Genomic DNA, 23,420 nt, shown 5'->3' with positions numbered 1-23,420 from the left:
GAACAGAGGCTCTCCTGCTCCCAAAGTTAAGGTCTGGATGGATCTCATCACCTGCAGGCAGGGCCATCTTCAGGAAGTGCGGGGCCCGATTCGAATACCCGGCAGCGCTCCAGGTCTTCGGTGACACTTCAGCGGCGGGTCCTTCACTTGCTCCGGGTCTTCCGTGGCACTGAAGGACCTGCCGTCGAAGTGCTGCCGAAGACCCGGAGCGAGTGAAGGACCCGCCGCCCGAAGTGCCGCCGAAGACCCGGACCACCGCCGGGTGAGTAAAAATTAAAAAGGCGCCTAAGTTAGGTGCTCTTCTTTAGGGTGCGGGGCCCTCTTAGGCGCAGGGCCCGATTCGGGGGAATCAGCCTAAAGCCAGCCCTGCCTGCAGGAGAATGGCTGGCAGTGGTAGGGCTGAACCCTTCGTGTTTACATACACGGTAGAGTGTGACCTGCTGGGTAGGGGAAAGGCTTCCTGAAGGAACCATTGATTTTTTCTTTTTTAAATGGAGAGTTACAATTGCAAATTACAAATGGAGAGTTCCCTGCAATTGCAGCCTCTGTCATCTGAGCACCAAATAGCTTTCATCTATGTCCCCTCACAACACCCCTATCAGGTAGGGAAGGGCTCTTGTATCCCCAGTTTACAGATTGAGAACTGAGAGTCAGACTTGCCCCCGGAAGACTGTGATAGAAGAGGGAATTGAACTGGGGCACTGGAGTCCCAGGCTCCCACGCTAACCACTGGAGCAATCTTCCTTTCCATCAGCATTACCTCATTCACCACTGGATTTGGAGAGGGGAGTTCTCCCCCCAGGAGAAGATGTGCATCCAAGGGTAAGGATGGCAAGAATGAGGGCCAGATTAAGGCATCCTGGGACTCTACACGCAGCAGGACACAGGCCCCCAAGACCACCCCTTTCCTGTTGTGGTCCCTCATCCATCCTCTGACTTCAACCCCACTTAGAGTGTTAGTGGCAGGGGCCAAATACACAAGAGAAGTCAGTTGGACCATGGGCCTACCATTAGTCTTTGAGCATGTTAGGGCTTTCTTCCTTCCCAGACAAGCAAGGGTGGCAGCAGGGTTCCCTCCCCTCAGGAGTTGCAGGAATTGTGGCAAGGGAGCTCTCCTCCCAGAGAGGTTGGGGGAGCAGCATGGGGTTCCCTTCCTAATAAGTGGCAGCATGTGCAGTAGCAGTACTTTCCCCAACAGCTGGGGTGTTGCTATTTGTGTCAGTGGGCCCACAGCACTCTTCTCTTCTGCTCCACAAAGAATCCTCTGCTGGGGTGGTTTTGGCAGAGCCACTAGAATAAGGAGTCCAGGAGTTAACCCTGCATTTAGATAGTACAGGTCAAACCTCTTAGAGCTGTTGTTTCAGGCTTTCTGCAGACTCTAGTAAATGTCATTGCATTGGTTACACTTAGGTTTTCAACCTTTTCTCTCTAATCACACAGGCTAGAAACTTACTTTTTTAATTAAAGAAAGAATTCTGTTGTAATTGCATGACTGCAAGAGCTGGGGTCATAGAAGAACAAAGTGGTCCTATCTGTGGACTGTGACTCTGGGTATGTCTATGCTGCAATTAAACACCAGTGGTTGGCCCTTGTCAGCTGTCTTGGGCTCAGACTGCAAGGCTGTAAAATTTGCGGTGTAGACATTTGGGCTCGGGCTGGAGCCCGGTCTGAGGGATCCCACAGGACAGTGTAGACATACCTTATGAGAAGGGTCTCCTCAAGCGGTAGAAGTGCTATGGCATTACCTTTCCCAGTGGAGGAACTTTCCAGAAACTCACTGTCCTGATGATTTCAGCAGGTAAAACTTGAGAAAGGGAACAGGGGAAGAGAATGGGAGCTGCCCAGGCAGAGTAATGGCTGGTGGAGAAAGGGATATCCAAGGATGGGACTGTAAATTTAAGCCTTCATATTTTGGTGTAAATGTGCTTGATGCTAGCCCAGCAGCAAATAAGCATCAGCAGCTCCTCAAGGAGAGGCAATTGTTTGTGTTCCAAATGCTTGGGGAAGGCAGGCCCAAGTGTCTCTCTCCCGCTCCCCACTCCACACACTCTTATATTAGTTTATATATAGAAAATCAGAGACTTTCCTCCTGACTCTCACCATGTCTCACAGATTTCCACGAAATTCCTGCTCCTTCTCAGTGCGCCATAGTTGACCACATGCAGGCACACTAAAATCTCCACTGAAATTGCTTTAAAATGCAAGTCCCTGCATCCCTGTTGTTTCAGTTTTTGTCCAAGTTTAACCCTTTGCAAACATTATTTTCCCCTTGGTCAGCCCCCAAGCATTTAAAAATATTTCTGGCTCTGTCCCAAAACAAGCCTTAAAGCCACTCTTTTTTCACCTTTCTCCTAAGTCCCTTGTCCATTCAGTTCAACTTACCGATCATCCAAGGCATATTTTATAATTGTGAGAGCAGGGACTAAAATCAGGACCGTGGGCCCAGTCCTGCAAACTCTTCCCCTGGGGAACTCCCACTGATGCCTTGGAGTTCTGCAGGAAAAGTGTGGGACCCTTACTGAATGGGGGAGCAACCTAGTGACAGATGATGTGGAAAAAGCTGAAGTACTCAATGCTTTTTTTGCCTCGGTCTTCATAGACAACATCAGCTCCCAGACTGCTGCACTGGGCAGCACAGTATAGGGAGGAGGTGAGTAGCCCTCAGTGGTGAAAGAACAGGTTAAGGATTATTTAGAAAAGCTGGACATCCACAAATCCATGGGGCCAGATGAAAGGTATCTGAGGATGCTGAGGGAGTTGGCTGATGTGATTGCAGAGCCATTGGCCATTATCTTTGAAAACTCGTGGCGATCAGGGGAGGTCCCGGAAAAAGGCAAATATAGTGCCCATCTTTAAAAGGATGAATGAGAATCTGGGGAACTACAGATCGGTCAGCCTCACCTTAGTCCCTGGAAAAATCACAGAGCAGGTCCTCAAAGAATCCATTTTGAAGCACTTGAAGGAAAGGAAGATGGTCAGGAACAGTCAACATGTATTCACCAAGGGCAAGTTATGCCTGACCAACCTGATTGCCTTCTATGATGAGATAACTGGCTCTGTGGATATGGGGAAAGTGGTGGACGTGATAGATCTTGACTTTAGCAAAGCTTTTGATATGGTCTCCCACAGTATTGCCAGCAAGTTAAAAAAAGTATGGATTGGATGAATTGACTATAAGGTAGATAGAAAGCTAGCTAGATTGTCAGGCTCAACGGGGAGTGATCAACTGCTCAATGTCTAGTTGGCAGTCGGTATCAAGCGGAGTGCCCCCGGGGTCGGTTCTGGGGCCCGTTTCGTTCAACGTCTTCATTAATGATCTGGAGGATGTGATGGATTGCCCCCTCAACAAGTTCGCAGATGACACTAAGTTGGGGGGAGAGGTAGATACATTGGAAGGTAGGGTTAGGGTCCAGAGTGACCTAGACAAATTGGAGGATTGGGCCAAAAGAAATCTAATGAGGTTCAATAAGGACAAGTGCAGAGTCCTGCACTTAGGACGGAAGAATCTCATGCACTGCTACAGGTTGGGGACTGACTGGCTAAGTGGCAGTTCTGCAGAAAAGGATCTGGGGATTACAGAAGCTGGATATGAGTCAACAGTGTGCCCTTGTTGCCAAGAAGGCTAACAGCATATTGGGCTGCATTAGTAGAAGCATTGCCAGCAGATCGAGGGAAGTGATTATTCCCCTCCATTCGGCTCTGGTGAGGCCTCATCTGGAGTATTGCATCCAGTTTTGGGCCCCCCACTACAGAAAGGATGTGGACAAATTGGAGAGAGTCCACTGGAGGGCAACGAAAATGATTAGGGGGCTAGAGCCCATGACTTACGAGGAGATGCTGAGGGAACTGGGCTTATTTAGTCTGCAGAAGAGAAGAATGTGGGGGGATTTGATAGCAGCCTTCAACTACCTGAAGGGGGGTTCCAAAGAGGATGGAGCTAGGCTGTTCCCAGTGGTGGCAGATGACAGAACAAGAAGCAATGGTTTCAAGTTGTAGTGGGGGATGTCTAGGTTGGATATTAGGAAAAGCTATTTCACTAATAGGGTGGTGAAGCACTTGAATGTGTTCCCTAGGGAGGTGCTGGAATCTCCATCCTTAGAGGTTTTTAAGGCCCGGCTTGACAAAGCCCTGGCTGGGATGATTTAGTTGGTGTTGGTCCACTTTGAGCAGGCATTGGACTAGATGACCTCCTGAGGTCTCTTCCAACCTTGATATTCTATGATTCTGTGTGGTGCACTTGCAGGGTTGGGCTTCAGATTTCCTTGGTTGATATTAAGCTAAGAGAAAGGCTTAGAGCAGCCCTTGGTGCCTATGCATCTAGGGCCTGATTAACTTCAATTGGAATAACTGTATCATTATTAAATTATTATTTTTTATTATTTATGTGTGTGTTACAGTAGGGACTAAGGGCCAGATCCTCAAAGGTATTTAGGTGCTAAATCCCATTGTTTTTAATGGGAGGTAGGCACCTAAATACCTTTGAGGATCTGAGCCTAACTACCAGAACCAAGCTCAGAACTCATTTTGCAGGGCATTGTACTAATGCATAGTAACAGAAAGCCCCTCTTCTGAAGAGCTCTGAAAATTCTTAGTTATTCTGAATCCCCTCTTTACTTTGTTTGAGTTGTGCAACAGTAGCAATTTTAAGAGATTTCTAGACTTGAGAACAAGTATAGTGAATCAGGCACCATCATGTTAAATGTTCCATAATGTTAATTAAGCCATTTCTGTCTCAGTAATGTAAACAACACTTAGGATAGCTAAGGGGTCAAGAAGATTCTTAGGGTGCTTAATAAATAGCAAGTCTTATCTAAAAAAAATCTTTATGATCAGGAAAAAATATGACTAGCAGGAAAAGAAGAGCAAGGAAAATATATTTTTAATTTTTTTCATATTTTTCCTGTTTGATTCTGTGCTCAGGTGGTGCATAAAAGGAGTTGATGATAATGAGCTTACATTTATGGAGCCTTTCTTCCTGAAGGCTCCCACAGGACATTATAAAGAGCTATGATAAATTCACTGCTTGTTCCTAAAGGATAGTGGTGTTAGTGAGAGTATTGCTTCTAGTTTTCATAGGGAAACAGTAGACAGGAGTCATTGCTCTTTTGCATAATTCTGGTATCAAATATGGATCAAAAAGAGGAAAGTTAATCATTGTTTGGTTTACATCACTGATCCTTTAATGATGAGGTGAGAAATGAGTAATGCTTGACTTTCTCTGTGTCAGCATTCCTTCTGGCTTATATAATAATGCCGATAACTGATTTTTTTAACATAAAACAGGGCCCATAAATTATTGCTCTTTGCTGACAATTTTGCCCCATTGTTGTACTTCATTAAGTATTTTGTTTGGTGGAAAGGACACTTAGGAGCAGGAATAAAGATTTTCTAGGAATCTAGCCGCATAGCCATCTTATCTGAATGGGTGAGGATCTCCCGTTGTTTCATATGGCTTCCATAGGAGTCTTTTATGGATGTCTCTAAAGCTTTAATCTTGCCAGGCCATTCATGTAAAAGAATTGCCATCAGAGGAGTGATTTCACATAGGGGCTCTTCCTTATCTTACTGGGATGTAGTCTTGTGTAGGTTTTGGGTTGATGTGGTGCTTCTTATCATAATTATTTGGCTCTCGCAAACTATAGTGAGTCTCTTTCATTGGTTTATAAAACAATTAATTTGCCATTACCACTATCCTCACTTTACCATTTGCTGTTGCAGAGCTTGACCCCTCGAAAGGTTCAAAAAGATATGTTTGAAAATTTGATTTCCATGGTTTCAAATACTCTATTCATAAATTCTGCTGTGGTCCATAATGTTTCTGGTCTTTTAGTTTACCAACCTGGTAACTTTTATATTAGCTGTTTAGCTCTTCTGATAAGATCTTCCATTAAGATTAATGATATTTCTTTCACTGCTAATAGTATCATTCTACTTCCAACTCAGAAGCTTTTTATCCCTCTGTAGTGTCCTGTTCCGCTAAAGGAGTTCTACAAATTGTCACAGCCTCTGTGCTAAACCATATATCATCTTAGAAATAGATTGACAAAACAGAAGAGGATTATTGTATTTATAACACATAAAAATTAACTTTTCTCTGTTGGTTGGGACAAGTGAGATTTGGTTTGGACAAGTGAAATTTGGTTTGGAGGTGTCTTTGCAGCCAATATATATGATGATAGGAAAGACAATAAAAGAACATAATCCCTTATTAGAGTACAGAAGTATGGCATTTGAAAGGTTTCCAAGGACATACATTACACTCTCTTGGTGTCCAACTACATTTCAGCTATGGTAAAGAAATCAATAGGATCTCAGTGTCTACAGCTTGCTTTTTTTGACATTTCAGACACTCATTCTCTTGAGGAGACTTAGTCTGAATGTGTTATTATGCTGCAGTGAGAAAGAATTTCTGCTATCTAATGAGCTCTGACCAGTGTTCACATCCTGCAGCTGGTCAATGAAGAGGGGGAAGAGTAAATCTACCTAAAGTAATGTGTGTACTTTGTTGGTTTCAGACCCTCGCACATTCCTGGCACCGGTCCCTTGCCGGTTCTGGCTGTTTCCCTTTATTCCCCTTAAAATCTATAAACCAAACTACATTCAAAACTTCTTGCTTAAACAACCCTTTTAGTGGACAGGGGGCTGCAGACAGGGGAGTTTGAGAGGGAGTTTGACAGAGGGAGGCTTACGATGGTTAGGAAGACCCGCAACACCTGTGCCAGCACTGTTTCTGTCTCCTCCACCTGCACCTGTAGACAGACAGAGTGCCTGAGCATGGATGCTTCTACCCAGATCCTGGTGTGGTTTTGCAGAGACTGTACCTTGCAATTTCCACTTATTGATATCCAGGCTGGGGGGACCATCCAATGTGAAAGGTGCCTGCTGGTGGAATCTCTCAGGCAGCAGGTGGGAGAGCTACAGGAGGAGGTGGCTAGGTTGAGGAGCATCCGAATCCATGAGCAATTCCTGGACAGTGTCCATGTGGAGACAGCTGAGGTAGCTGTCCCAGTACACAGGACTGCTGATACACCACTGGTGGAGGAGGAGGTGGCTCAGGGTGGACACTGGCAGCTGGTTACTTCTGGCAGCAGGCAGTGCTCCACCCCTGCTCCGAACCCTCCCACCGTGGTAATACAGTCCCACTGCTGAGCTCCAGTTCATTTGCAAATTTGACACCATCAGATCAGGATTAAACAAAAACTGTGAATGGCTATCCAACTACAGAAGCAGTTTCTCATCCCTTGGTGTTCACACCTCAACTGCTAGCCTCTGGAGATTTGTTCAATGGTAAAATGTCAATTTTGAAAAAGAGGGACTCAAAGTTGTGTCCCAAGATAGGGAATTACTTACGATTACTGTTGTGATTCTGCACGGATTGAACTCCATTAGGCAAGCATATGACAATCTGAATGTGTGGATTACTGTCCCTGTATAGCTTCAGATTTTAAACTATAATACTTTTCCTCAGCTCTCCTTTTTGAAGGTCTGAGTTTTCTCTTAAAGAACCAGCATCAAATGTTCACATCACTGAGGCTCAGTAGATCCTTGTTTTAAAAATTATTCTTATTTTGAAATACAAAGCTAGCCATTAATTGCAGATAGGCCCTCTGGTTTCTGTTACTTATAACAAAACAAGTGATATACATTCCACAATAAAATACAACCACTTATTATTTACATTTCTGTCCTATTCATTGTCCACGAGGCAGAACAATAAATTGTGCATCTAATAATATAGGTTATAGCAAGGATACAACAGGGAATGAGGAAGGAACCGGATGAAGTTGGTCCATTGCTTAGAGGTGAGCAAGTTGTATTTATATCAGATAGAAAAGGAAGCAAAATATTTATAACAGTGCATTTCCTAGTCAGAATGTAGATTGAGACAAAGAGACTGAAAGCACATCTTCATCTGCACCACACGACTCCACTTCAGACACCTGTGTCTGGTTTCATCTCTTTTATCAGTAATCTTCTTCAGAAGTTTCTGTGCAGAGAATACATTCCCAGACAGAAAGAAAAGTCTTATTATTCTACATCTCCTAGACCTTTGCAAGAAACACATGGGATGGGGAGATTCCTTCACTAGTAAATCTATTTATAGTACAAGCAGTATTTTTCTCCTTTGCTGGCTCATAGAATTCAAATCAGGAAAAAATAGTGAAGTCTTTTTTTCCCTCCCCCTCTCTCTCTCTCTCTCTCTCCCCTCATCTCTCGCGCACTCCCTCTCTCCTTCTTTCAAAGGGCAGCTAAGATTTTCTCCCTGGTACAAGAATCAACAGGAGATACAAAAGGGCAAGAGAGTACTTGTAGATGCAGGTTTAATCTTTTCAATATTTTGTGAAATCCAGTGCCATCTTTCAACATACACAAGAGCATTCCCACCAGAGCAAGAATTTTAATTTCTACAGTATCCCCAGAGGAGGCTCTTTCCCTTCAGGGATTTCTATCTCATTTTGTTCTCATCTTCAGCCGACTATCCCTGTTTCACCAATATTTTTAATTTCATGAAACGCAGACCTGGCTCCACTCTTTCATGACCTCCAGGCTTGATTATTACAATTCATTAGGAATGGAGCCGTACGCCTTGAAAAGGCTCTGATTGCTATTAAAGCTGAAGTCATTCTGCTTAGCAACACAGATCACCATGATATCATCCTGGATCTCCACTCTCTGCACTGAGTCCCCATTTAATACAGAGTCCAGTTCCACGCTGTGTTCTGAAATTCAAAGTCTTCTGTTGGAAAGGCCCAAGCTACCTGATAGATCTACTCTCCCTCTGCAACCTTGGTCTCCTATGAAAAACTGGAGGTTCATGCAGATGACAGAACTTTCACAGGAGCTGGGGCTGGACTATGGAACTTGCTTTTGCAAGAGATAAGAGCAAATATGGAAGTAACCACTTTGAGAACTTCAGCTTAACTTTCCCTCAATAAGTTCTTCACACATGGACACAAATATAAACAAATGAGAGACCTAAAAATAATCAAGCTATTTCTACAAAAGGTAGGGAAAAGGAAGAAAGAGAGAGAGAGAGAGAATGAGATTAATTCTATTGTAAAGTTCCTGGGAGAGGTGTAAATACCTAGGTGGATAATTGTCACCTCCATCTTGTCCCTTGTGTTTTCCACTTGTCTTAGATGATTCTCCAGATGTTCTAGTTTCATTCCTATGGTAGAGAGATGCCACTTTATTATGGAACTTGTTTTCTAGATGGACCTGCACTTGATCTGGGTTTAAGCAGTTCTCAGAAGGAAAACTCTTCTGCTGCAGGTGTCAGTAGAGCAGTATCTATGCTCAGTAAATATCAGATGTGTAATGCAAGAGTGAGATGGTGGGTCTGTGGTGAGTAAATTGGTGTTTGGAGCTGGATGGTGGGGCTCTGTGCATGTGTGTGTGCGAGAGAGAGAGAGCAAAAAATAGGTGGTGCAGTGAGGCGTGGGGGAGCTATTGGGGGGGGACAGTGAGTCATTGTGGGCACATGTAAGGGTGGCTGAGGCCGTGTGTGTGTGTTGTGTGTGTGTTGTGTGTATGGATGTCTGTGGTGTTTTAGTGGCAGAGTGTGAGTGACAAGTGTGGACAAGCAGTAGATATATAGAGGAATGGGGAATGGACGTTAGGACATAAGCAGAATGGGGTAGAAAAGAGGAAGAGACTGGTGATGACAAAGAGAGGGAAAGAGAAGAAAGGAGGAAGCTGAGAAAAAAGAAAACAGTCATTGAAGGGAAGGAGGGGTTCTCCTGAAAGAACATGGAGAAGAAGCTTGAAGGGGAAAAACAGCCCAGGGAAAGAATAGGGGCAGAGAAGGGCTACTAGGATGATCAGAGGAATGGAGAACTTGCTTTGCGAGAGGAGACTTAAGGAGCTTGGCTTGTTTAGCCTAACAAAGTGAAGGCTGAGGGGAGATATGATTGCTCTCTACTAATACATCGGAGGGATAAACACAAGGGAAGGAGATAAATTATTTAATTTAAGGGCCTATGTTGGCACAAGAACAAATGAATATAAACTATCCATCAATAAGTTTAGGCTTGAGGTTAGAAGAAGGTTTTTAACCCTCAAAGGAATGAAGTACTGGAACAGCTTTCCAAGGGGAGTAGTGGGGCCAAAAAACCTAATCAGTTTCAAGACTGAGCTTCATAAGTTTATGGAGGGGATGGTATCACCAGGTTGCCTACAGTGGCATGTAGCCAATCTGCAACTGGTGTTAGCAGATATTTCTAACTGCCAGCAATGGGACACTAGATGAGGAGGGCTCTGAGTTATTGTAGAGAATTCTTTCCCAGGTGTCTGGCTGGTGGGTCTTTCCCACATGCTCAGGATCTAATTAATTGCCATATTTGGGGTTGGGAAGGAATTTTCACCCAGATGAGATTGGCAAAGACCTTAAGGTGGTTTTGCCCTCCAGTGCTGCCATGGGTCACTTTCTGGTTTGAACGAGAGTAAATGATGGATTCTCTGTAATTTGAAGTCTTTAAATCATGATTTGAGGACTTCAGTAACTCAGCCAGTGGTTAGGGGTCTATTATAGGAGTGAGTGGGTGAGTTTCTGCTGCCTGCAATGTTCAAGAGATCAGACTAGATGATCATGGTGGTCCTTTCTGGCCGTAAAGTCTAAGTCTTTGAGTCTGAAGGAAACACTGAGGAAGGAGCTGCCACATCTCACCTGTGCCTGACTATCACTCCAGCCATCACCATTCAGATCCTGACTGCCTTTCTCACTGTTCTGGTTCTTCCCCTTGAATTGTACACTAGGCCCCGCTATCAGGCCCCTCAGCTTCATTCACCACTGAGACCCTTATCCTTCCATCTACCCCAGGTACAGAGGAGGGCTTTCTTCTCCCTGCTCCATGATGTTAAGTCTCTGCATGTGCAACCCAAACTTGCATTAGCCTTTTTTGTCTGACATAACACATTGCAAACTCAAGTCCAATTTGCTGTCCACCACCATCCCAAAGTGTAAGTCTCTGAATTTATGCTTTCCAGGTTGCTTTCTTCCTGCTGTGGATGGTTCTTCCTAAAATGCATTAATTTGCTGCTTCCTTTTCACTAAGTTAGATCTCAGTGTGTTATTTACTGTCTATATTTCCAAGCTCAATACTGTAGGTCCTTTTTATTATTATTTACCAGTCATGACTGCCTTTTGCAACAGCTCCAAGTATTCTCTGTAATGTTCATGTACATGCTGTTTACCTCTTCTTTAATATCAATGTTAAAAGCAGAACTAACTTCAAACCTTTCAGCAGCACCATTGCACACCTCCCCACAGTATGCTGCTATTTATCATCACACTTTGTCTAGGAACCTTCATTCTGTTTTCAATCTATGTGACAGTGCTCATGTCCAAGGCAATTTGAATTCATTTTGTGAGATTTAGTGAGATGCTGTATTAAATCCTTCATTAAAATCATGCTGTATCTCTTTTATTCACTGTTTCTGCAATTCTATCAAAAAAGCAATCACGTTTTTTTCCGGCATGATTCGTTCCTTCTAAACCCATGCTGCGTACTGCTCCTGGTTCTATTATCCTCTCAATGTTTGCAGGGTTTTTTTTTCTCAGCACTTGTTCTGTTATTTTGCTAGAGTCTGAAATTAGACTCACTGATTGGTGAATGAATGAAGGATCAATCATCTTTCCTTTTTCAAAGCTTAATGTCACACTTGTTTTGTTCTACTCCTCTGTTTGTGTTCCAGTTCTCCATGACTTTTCAAAAATAATTGTCAGGGGTTCAGCATTTTTAGGGTACACCCAGGGATGCACGTCCTCTGGATTTGCTGATTGAATGTTTGGATTTTCCAAGTATTTCTTTACCTGCATGTTATCAATAGCTAGTTTTTCATGTCTTTCTTATTTTCCAACTGTCAGAAGTTCTTATCTTTATTTTTCTTAACAAGCACAGACGTTAAAAATGTATCTGCCTTAGAATCATAAATTCCAGAACCCTCCTCATTTACTAATGGGCCTACTTGCAAACTACTACTTTTCACTCCCCTTTCACCTCTTATTAATCCCTGTGGCTAAGGTTAACCCATTCGGGCTCAATCGTGTGAGGAACTGAGCACTCTGGTCCTGATCCAGCAAAGCACCTAAGCACATACTTAACTTTAAACACCTAAGTCCTAATGATTTCTATTGGATTATTCACATAAGTAAAATTAAACGTGTGTCTAAGTGCTTTGCTGGGCTGCAACCAGAGGTCTCTGCCCCTTTCAGGAACAAACCCTTGATTGTTGCTGCCATTATTAACCCACTTTGTATATTCTTGTTCATTCCCCCCCCCCACGCCCATTAATAAATGGAGTGGGGTTGTTCACTACTTTATGGTGTGTGCCAGCTCTTCATTTCATACATTTTCTATTTTTCATAAGGTTCTTACTCCATAGGTTGGGTTTATGAATTTTCCCTAACTTAAGGCCTGATTCACAGCCCTTTGGAGTCAGATTCTTCCTGTTGACCAAAATGGGCTTTGGATCAGGCTCTTAGTTACCAGCCTTATCTGTTATTTAATTTGGGTCCCCTTTTCCATTTATCATCCTCGGTGGGTTTTTTTTTTTTGTTTCCCTCCCCCCCACTTGTAGCTCTCTTTCCCTCCAGTGTGCTGCCCCATAATAAAAGACCTTTCACTTTCCTGCTCACTGACAACCTTCCCAAAGCTATTAACTGCCTCTCAGCAGCTAGAGTGGTATTTTCAGTGCATTGTCCTGTGATCACATGTTCTCATGAGTGGCTGCTTGCCTGTATGTGTCTGCCACCTCCTATAGAAAGAGGCTGATGTACGTGCACAATTTCCTATATGAATTTTGCAGACTTATTTTCTTGAGCTACGGTAATGTTGTTCCAATTGCCAGTATCTCTTAATAAGGATGTCATGGGATCACAGAGGAGAAGAGGCACTCCTAGATGCAAACTCTTCATCACCAACCCCCTGTAAAGCACAATAGGCTTGTTTCATATGGGGCACCTGAAGCTACAGATGGATCCTGTCTATAGTTATACCACCTCGGGCTGTGATTTCTGAAGCTAAATAGTGTCAGAGTGTATCAATATTTAGATGGAAAAGCTCCATGATAAACCCAGATGCTTCAGAAAGTAATGCACTCTTTTCTTGGCATCAGTACTGAACCAGTGCTTCAGCATGATTTTAGCAGGCATTGGATTCTTAGAGTATGTCTTTCCCAGGGCCGGCTCCAAGCACCAGCCAACCAAGCACGTGCTTGGGGCGGCACCTGGTAAGGGGCGGCCAATCTTGGGGGGGCGCTCAGGGTTGAGTTTTTTTGGGTTCGGTCGGGCGGCACTGGGGGTGGGGTGGGTTGTTTTTGTTTCGGCAGCTGGCACGCGGGGGGCACTGGGAGGGTGGGATTTGGCAACGACACTACGTGCGGGGGGGGGGGTGGCGGTGCAGCAGGGCGCTCCGCGCGGGGCGAGGGGTGTTCGTCAGCACTGCTCGGCGGTGGGGGTGTTTGGTGGCGCTCGGCGGCGCTCCGCGGGGGGGAGGGGTGTTTGGCAGTGCTTGGCGGGGGGGGTCGGCGGCACAGAGTTCGGCGGCGTTTCGCAGGGGGTTGGGGGGGTTGGCGGCGCTCCGCGGGGGGGGGGGGGGTGTTCGGCGGCGCTCCACAGGGGCTGGGGAGTTTGGCGGCGCAGCACTCCGCGGGGGGGGGCTGGGAGGGTTCGGCGGCGCGGTGCTCCGCGGGGAGAGGGGGTGTCGTGGTGCTTGAGGGTGTGTGTTATGGCGGCACTCTTTTTTTTTTGCTTGGGGCGGCAAAAAAGTTAGAGACGGCCCTAGTCTTTCTCATAAAGCATAATGCCAAGGCCCTGTCTACCTTGTGGCCAGTAAACGATCCCATAGTGCCTTTTTTAAGATTAGGAATGTTTTATAACTGCAGTTTTGCTGTGAGTAGAGAGACAAGGTGGGTGATGTAATTTACTGGACCAACTTCTGTTGATGAAAGAAACAAGCTTTTGAGCTTCGCAGCACCTGCATTTGAATGGTAAGTGATGTGATTCAGACACATAATGGGCCAGATTCTTGGAGCTTGCTAAGCACCACCAACTGCAGGGCCTGAGAGAGTGAAGGGGTAAAGCCACCTTTGCAATCCCCTGATCCTGTAGCCTGCTTTGGTGCTCAGGTCTGCTCTAATGTACGCTAACTACAACAACCCTCTACGCAACTTTGCACTGGCGCAGGATCACAAGAGTAACCTGAACTCTGTCTATGTTCCCTCCTGCCCTAAACAGACTCCCTACTCTGGAGGGATCATGAAAGGGTATTTTAAAGCCAGCTCTCTGCCAACCAGGGATTCCCCTATCAGGAGAACCCTCAGCTGCCCTTTTGGGGCTCCTTTCTGGCACATTTATTCTACAGTAGGGCAAAGGGGTCAGACTGAGGGCCAAGAATGTGGCCTGAATACATGTACGTTATTTTTATCCTCTCAAAGAAGGTATTTCTTCAGAAGCCTGAAGAATAGAGCATCCAAGACATCCTGCAGAAAGAGCCTGGATAACTAACTGGAGGAAATATTTAAAATGGTCTCTTCAAATAAAATGCAGACTGGTAGGTTTATGTAAAAACAGGGACTCTGGATTAAGGTTAGGTGGAAAGCACACGTCATTTATTGTTCTTTTTAGTTTTATATATAGACCACAGATTAAGAATAATTGAAAAACTCATTTGTAAAATGAGTTTTATCCCCTTTGATTTGCTCATTCTTTTGCTCTTAACAGCCACTGTCAAAATGTGTTTCAACTGGATGCCGGGAAAAGGGAGAGAATTGGCTTTGGAACAAAAATACACATATTATCCATACAGACTCACACATATATACATATCACTGTGCCCTACTGCAGTATACCTCAGTATTAGCAAAAGTCTTTATTGTGTCCGCTTCAACATAAGTTTCTGTTATCCAGTAACAGTATATTTATGTGAAGAAACAAACAAAACAAATATATTCATTAGCATACTAGTATTACAAAGGCTACTGTATGTCTGTAAAGCCACTAGCAGCAAGAAGCTAGTTCTCTCTGTATTGTGTCTTCCATCATTATGTTTTTGTGGAGGAGAAAGACTGTTTGCATAGGTCCAATAGTGTGGTAAGTCATCCACTAGAGCACCCCAGAGAAATTAAAGTAAATTAAAGGCTGCTATTTTCCATAGATCAAAAAGATTTAACAAAAGCAGGGAAGTAAAACAAAAACAAAACAGCCAGCTTGTAAGGGTGAGAGTCCTGACTTCATTGAAGGTCTTTGGACTAATGACTTCAGACAGACAGATGCAAAACACACAGGCTGTATGTTGGGGGAGGGATTCCTAACTGGAGGGCTGCGGGTGAGATAAGAGTCTTCATGCCTTGAAAAATACAAGGGTGGTGACAGAACAACCGTGAAGGACAGCTGTCAAAATGGAGGAAAGAATGTGCACAGTGCAAGTGATTGCATGCTGGTAAGTGATGCTAAACACGCAGTTACCTTTTCTACTCGCATCCAAAAGAATTTTGCTTTCTTGATGTTCCCAGAAATGATCCTTAAACCTGGATGGGGATCCAGAAATTGTTTCTAAAAATCTGAATACAGAATTATTATGAATGCATGGTTGCTAATGGCAGTTATCTCTGCTTCCTGTGAGCCCTCGATGCAGGAGAGCTGATTTCTTTGGGGTAGAAAATTTTATACAACACCCGATCTGTCATAGCAAATCCATCAAGATTATCCCCTGTACACTAGCCATTCCACTATACTATCAAAAAAAAAAATCAAGTAAAAATAAACATCTTCATCAGGCATTCAGTAAATTAGGAGTTGCCCTAAGGGACACAAATCCCAACATGTCGGTGCCTACAGTGCATTTTGCAATAAAATACCAGTATACTCTGGCAGCTAGTACAGAACATGGAAGTACTATATTAAATTGTATCATTTATTTTATTACATTTTATTAGGAATGTAATTGCATACAAACAACAGCTGATTGAAATTATACACATTCCCAATATGTAATGGAACCCTTATACAACAAAATATATAAGAGAACATACTAAAAATACACTCAATATCCTGAAATTCATACAATGTACAAGGAAATTTCTCAAGTTGCCACCTGTACAACACTAAAATGTACATTTTATATGGAATATACATGCATGCATACCCAGTTATACACACATGTATACTTACAGGCATACAATATAATGATATCTAAATAGCACCACTCTCCTCCCTCTAGCCAAAATGCTGGAGTGTTGTATATTAAAATAAGATCATAATAGAGTAGAAATGTATTTTTAAAGACACAGGGTCCATTTTAAAATAATGAAAATGGGGAGAGATCAAAGGAAACAAGACTTGAGGTGGGAGGGAATGTTATGCTGTAGGGCTGTCATAACAGAATTGTGATCTCCAGCTGATTTCAGACACGATGGTGGAATCTTTAAACCGTGGGTGGTATATAAGCACAGATACCCATCAGTTCAGAGCTCAAGGAGTAAGTCTTACATGTAGCTAGAGTGAAGCCTGGTAAGGGATTTAAAGAACCATAGGCAGCAATCAATGTAAAGAATGAAGGGCAGGTGTAATATATTGTGATCTAACAGTGGACACTCATGCCTCTGCAGTCTGAATAAGCTGCAGAGATGTAGCTGCCCTACCAAGAGCCCTCTGAAGAGGGAATTAGAATAACTGAGCTCCAGTTGCAAAGTCATCAGAGAATAAAACAGGCTCAGCTGGTGTAAATGGCATGATGTTGTGACTGGAGGAGTGAGACTCCTCTGATAGATGACCTCTGCCGAACTGCAAGGTTGTGTTCGCTGCTTGGGGAGGAGTAAGCGCTGTTGCAGTCAACTTGCAGCATCACTCAAACTTTTCTATAGGACTGGGACTGAATCTGCAAGTTCTACAGGGCAAGTGAAATACAATTTGCATCAACAGCATAATGATAATATTCTATCCTACATTTAGTAATGAGGCTTCATATATACAGCATGGGAGACGGGAGGGAGCCTTGGAGGATGCCACATTTCACATTCCTCCACTGTGGACCAGCACATCCAGTTGTCTCTCATTTTCTAGGCAGCTAAAGGGATGGCCTTGTGGTTAAGGTGCTGCAGTGGGACTCAGGAGATCTGAGTTAAAGCCCTGATTCTGATGCAGGTTTTTTTGGGACCTTAGACAAGATATTTCGACTGTCCATGCCTCAGTATCTGTCTGTAAAATGTGGATAGTTACAGTTTGTATCTCCTGCCCTTTATCTGTCTTGATCTATATAGATTCTTTGGAACACAGATTAACTGCTACTATAAATCTGCGAAGTGCCTCATACATGGGCACTCTGCATTGATTGGTCCTCTATGCACTGCCATAATACAAGAAATTAATAACAATAACCATGCCTGAGAGAAGTTTCAGAAACACCTGCAATATCCCTTAGTTGTTAAAACAACAACATATAATCAGTCATATTAAAAAGCTACCAAAAAGCCCAGCCTGATCAATGTGGTACTAAAAATTATTGCAGGTAATACAATTGTTGATGACTATAGTTACAGTTGGGCGACACTTTCTGTTATAAGTTTCTCTTGTCAGTTTCTTATATCTTTGCCTAGGCAACTGTTTAAGCTACAATTTCCAATGACGGGTGTCTTCCTCAGATTGTATTTTTTTCTTATGTTGCTACTAAAAGAGTTCAGATGTTTCTGACACTGAGATTAAGGGAAAATACATTGTTTTGTCCATGTTAAAAATATACAACTGTGTCTCTGAGAAGCTCTAGGACCCCCCATAATCTCTCCAAAAGGAGCAGAACTTTACCCACTTTTCCAGCAGAGCTCAAAAGTCCTTGAACTGCAGCATGGTTGCTTTTTTAGCTAGATTATGAGCACTAATCAATTTTTTTCAAACGTGGCTGTCTAAATTTAGGATGCTAAATTTCTGATAAGCATCTAAATAAATTTGCTCAGATTTGCATCTCTGAGAAATCTGAACACTTCTGTTTAAATGTTTAATAATAGATTTATCTGAAGTTGGATCATTTTCTTTTCTGTATTCTTTGCCATTTGCAGCTAAGAAAAAGGTAACTACACCTTTCTTAAAATACATTTTAATATAGAAATATTTGAATATCTTTGCATGATATTATACATATTCATACAATTAAATCTTCTGAATTGATATTCATCAAAGTTAACTTGCTTTTTAAGTCTCAATAAGATCTAAAATAAAAGCCAAGTTTAGCATTCCTAGCTTCAGCCACTTTTCTGGCTGGGAAATGCTGGGAAAAAAAAAAATTCATGCCTGCTTAATCAAAACCAATTCAATCAATTCTCCTCACACTTTCCAACCTTTTGCACTGAGATAAAGTAAGCAGAACTGAATCCCCAAGGAAGTTTATTTGAAAGAAAGTCTTGAGCAACTGAAAAGGAAAGTGAATGGAAACCACTTTAAAGTAACAAGAACAATCATTACAAATCGCACCTGTTCTAACATAAATGCCAAAGGTAATAGAAATGTGAACACACCTGTTTTCTATGGTATGCGATACATACAGGGTAGCTCATGATCTGCTCTGTGGGGGTATTATTTATAGCCTTCCTCTCACCAACAAGAAAGTCACCTAAAAGAGGGTCAGGAGAAGGCAGAGCCCTGGATCCATTTCCCCGCCTCCCATTTTCTCCTCTCAATCTACAAAGTGGGGCTGGAACAACAAATGTGGGGGAGAATGGAAGGGCAAGGGAAGAAATTTGCAGCAGCCTAATGCACGTCACAAAGTGCATGTCCACCAGTGAACTCCTGGAGAAACTGCATCTTTTGAGGCACAATCTGTCTTGGTGCTTACCCAGGCAGTGCAGCTCTGTGCTACCCTGTATTCAGGGCTCTGTGCAAATTATACTGTTAGGCCCATCGTGTTTACTGAAGCAAATTCGCTATTGAAATAGCTCATGCAAAATATGCTTCATTTGGGGATGGTTCCAACCAAAATTGTCAGGCATTAACATCCACAAATTCTGGTGAAGTCTGAAGCCAGAACTAATGTTTATTGTTATTAATATTATTTATTCCTAGGAGCCCCAGGACTCCATTGTGCTAGGTGCTGTACAAACATAAAACAAAAAGACAGGATCTGCCCAAAGTATAGGCGCCAACTTCCCCTCTGCCCGGTGGGTGCACGACCCCTCCTCCCCATCCATGGCCCCACCTCTTCTCACCTCTGCACCGCCCTCGCCTCCACCCCCATTCCACCCCTTCCCCAAAGTCTCCACCCACCCCACCTTTTCCCACAGCCCCACCCTCTTCCCACCCCCAATTAAGTCAACTTAATTAAGTCGATGGGAGAGCTCTGGCCTGTTGGCTTAGAGCGGTTACACTAGATAGCTTACAGCAACTCCACTGTAAACTCTCTAGTGTAGCCATAGCCAGTGTATAAAACAGACCACAGGTGAATACAGACAGATGAGCAAGCACAAGGCAACAATGAGACAGTACCAGCCAGTATGATAGGCAGTAGTCTCAGCAGACTAGCTGCCTAACTTTTTGTCAAGATCTTTGCTGTGTTGGACCATATCTAGCTGAAATGTTTATTTGAGATACACATATTACTTAGAGGCACCCCTTCTGACCAAAATGGGAACAGAGAACTGGAGAAAATGCAGAATCATGACAAGAGCCTTCCTCCTCTCCCACTGCCATGAAATTTACTTTGAATTTCTAATATCATCAATGGCAAATTAGTCACTTACTAAGGCCAGAAAGGGGCAGGAGCACAAGAAGAGCACGAGCAACTGATATCAAACAGTAACAACACTCGTCAACTTTGTACCACTGGAAAAATATGGGCTATTTTGAACACCACATTTTGAATCAAGTCTGAGGACGTGTAACTATTTCTCTTGGAGGATTGACAGCATGTCTAAGCCAATGCATGTAGAATGCTGGATACACTGAATATACATTGGAATGGTTTGGGAGCCACGTGAAGTACAAGTTCTCCCTCTAAGTGAAATGCCCCTCCATCTTGGCTATGTATGCTGTGGAAGAGCTTTTTTTGTTTCTCTATTATTTGTATTCACAGGAAGAAAGAGACGGGAGTGGACTTGGCTGTCAGCACAAAATAGAAGCAGCAGGAATTTGGCAGCAGTTAGAGCTGTTTAAAAATCTGAACACTAAACACTTCCTAAGGCACTTCTCCGGGACAGTACAATGCATAAAATACTATGAGTTCTACTAGCATTTAATAGGCCAGGGTGGCCATACTTTCAATCTACTTTCAATGCAATATCAGTTAGTCAAAGTATTTTTTTCAATGTATTATTCTTCTCAAGTCCTAAACTGCCCTAAGTGTATATAATCAGATATAATTCTAATGGCTCAAATGGATTGTTAGGTTAGTAGACAAAAAATATGTCCATCTGAGAAAAAAAATGTTGGTATCTACCAAATATATGCCTGCTAATTATTATACTAATTATAAAATTACAATTAAAACAGAGACAAAGGCACCACACTTAGACATCACTAACTCAGTGTTTTATTGGACATTGTTATTGATTATGTTTTAGTATATGCATTTTAAAACACTTGTTTTCTTCTTCAGTGCTTTATAGCAATTTTCTAAAAATATAGTTGGGAATGTATCCTGGTAACAATTGTGCAAGGTCTATAGTCATTTATTATCCCAGACAGTCACTGTCAAGTCTGACAATAGAGCCCAGTGAGCCAAGCCTTTTAGAAATGGAAATGCCATTTCGTTAACATGCATGATAAAAAAAAAAGCACTGACACACCTCCCCCCCTCCCCCCCCCCCCCACACACAGAGATACAACTGTAATGGACTAGTGGCCCTCTAAAAATGGATCTTTCAGGTTTCTGCGATCTGTGACATCCTGTATGCTGTATGGACAACTGCACTTGGCATTAGAAAACTGAGGCAAAAGGGCTAATATTCTAGAAATTTGGTCCTTCTTGCTAGGCTGGAAGGCGGGTTATAGGGGATTGGGGATTCCTGTTTATCATTCCCCCTCCAGCTCTGTTTGGATCCTTTAGCAACACTAATAAGATGGAGTCAGCATTAACTTTGGCCTGCACCCTCTGTGTGCTCTGGAACAGCCACTGATGACACATTCCAGGGGAAGTCCCTAGTGAGTGAATCCATCACTGTATGGCCACTATGTAGTCATTGGTGGCTCAGGGCTTCTGTGCGTGGATGGTCCTTGCAGACGTCAGGGACCCAGCCACTTGGTGGACAAAACCAAAAGTGTTCAGTGTATGGAAGAGGACAAAATGATCCAGAGAGCACTGGGGACCTCACAGAGCCTCCTCTTCTCTAGCAGCTTTTTCTTGGGCCTATGATTTTACAATTTATTAATTAAGAACTAGGCACTCTGTTAAAAAGCGAGCAGGGCCTATTTGAACGAGTGCCCACTCTTTTAATGTAGTGGTCATGCTGCTGTATATCACCTGACATGATTTGCATGATAAAAAGAAAAGCAGCACGAGGTGCCATTACTATTGAAATGGGAATGGGAGAGCAGCTCATGCTCTTTTGCTCAGATCCCTACATTAATTCACAGGGGCTTATGAAATCCCATAGAATCCCAGGCAGGATGAGTGTCCGAGATTTTTAGCCTTTTCTGCGGAGATATATGTTAGAAAAAGAAATGGGGTTTCATAGAATACTTTGGCAGTTTAAAAAAAAAATTATATTCACCTCATTGCGAGATTGATGACGTTTTAGTACCATTAGCAATAACCCTCTGAATATCCTCTAAGGGTGTTACTGTTATTACCACTGAAAACTCAGCAATCCACTGTAGCAGCATAAAAATTAAACTGATGAGCTGCAACTTAAGAGTCTAACAATAAGATATCATATGCAGCATTTAAATACGTTACAGCTTGGGAATTCATAGTTGTAACGAAAAGATAATGCGACAGAGCAGGTATTAGTGATAGGTGCCTGGGCTGGGGGGTGCAGGGGAAGAATGGGCTTAGAAGTACCAGATAGATACAGTGGCACTGGAGGTGAAGCAAAGGGAAGCAGTGGCATGGGTGGTTATTAAGACATTAGAAGGTCTGATCCTCGGGCCATTGAAAGAGTTCCATTGAGATCAATGGACTTTGGATTAAGCCCTAAAAAGAGAGAATGTTTCAGCACTAAAATAAAGATATTTTTACGTATCATGGACTGGATCTTAAGGTCCTTACTCAAGGTGAGATCCTGCCTATCCCTTACGTGGGACCACAGTGTGAGAGGTGGCAGAAGGATCTTCCCCCTCCTGCAAACATTAGGGAGCCTGGGGCTAGGGGGAGGCCATGATTATTGTTATTCATTTGTATTGCTGTAGCACCTAGGGGCTCCTGTCAAGTCCAGGCCCTGTAACGCTGGATTTTGTACACAATAAAAGACACTCCCTTCTCCAGATGCGTAGCATCTTAGTTTCAACTAAGATGTAACAGATAGATGAAACAAACAGGAAGGGAGGACAGAGCAACAGTAACATGGGCATAGAGTAGGTTATTGTTAATTACAATTGATCAGTAATTTGTTGACATTTTTTCATTGAAAAATGTGGATTCATCAAAATTGAAACTATTCAGTGAAATTTCTAATTGATTGAGAATGAGAAAGAGCAAGCACCCAGAACAGCCAATAGCCCAGTGATCAGGGCACTCACCTGGGATGTGGGAAACCCCGATTCAAGTCCCTCTTCTGAATCAAGCTGTTAGCCAACATATATGTTATGTGTATTGCACACCACATTGATATGCATTACACCAATGGCATTAATATACACTATATTATATATAAATGTTGGGTAGTTATATTAAGCTTTATGTTATGAATCATATTATGTTCTTCCCAGAATGCTGTGCATTCCTGTTCACTCATGTGAAGGAATATCCCATAACACTTTGCAACAGTTTGGCACATACAGATAACAATCTTCTCAGAAGCAAGATGTCTTATTAATGGTGTGCTTGGTATAGTTAGGTAATGCACAACTCATTGATAGCTGGAATGTGGTGCCCGAAACAAAGATAAGGGAAGGTATAGGGTGGGGCAGAAAAACAATATAAAGAAGCTGATACGAATTGATGGGTTAAGTGTTGGTTGATGTAGATAATGATGTCTAGTTTGTAAATAGGCGTATTATAAATATTGCTAGTCCTAGGTGCATATTCTCAAAGCTGATTTTCTCTGTAAGGTGAATGAATTGCATCCTGGAAGTAGTGGTATGTCTGCCTTCTTTTCATATTGTACTGCTTTGTCTAAGACTAATAAACTGACTAAACTTGGCTATTTGGTCCTGGAGGCATTGTGTCTTTCTGAGGTAAATGGCTCTTGGTGCTTTCCCTGGGATGAGGAGGCTCCAACTACCAACAGTTCAGGCTGTTACACAGTCTACTCAGTTTTATTCAGTCCTTATTCAGCCA

General features: G+C 43.0%; 1 protein-coding gene across 1 annotated transcript in view; it reads left to right on the top strand.

The window, feature by feature from the left end:
* The window catches only part of LOC128830473 (uncharacterized), a 37,884-nt gene that overhangs the window by 1,640 nt on the left and 12,824 nt on the right, over positions 1-23,420 (top strand). Inside the window, exon 2 of the mRNA XM_054016306.1 lies at positions 736-822. Within this exon, the coding sequence (XP_053872281.1) occupies positions 736-822 (87 nt within the window). The remainder of the gene's footprint in view (positions 1-735; positions 823-23,420) is intronic.

This window comes from Malaclemys terrapin, chromosome 1, assembly GCF_027887155.1.
Source record: "Malaclemys terrapin pileata isolate rMalTer1 chromosome 1, rMalTer1.hap1, whole genome shotgun sequence".
Taxonomy (NCBI): Eukaryota; Metazoa; Chordata; order Testudines; family Emydidae; genus Malaclemys; species Malaclemys terrapin.
Note: the sequence above shows the minus strand (reverse complement) of the source record. Positions and strands in the feature narration are given on the sequence as shown.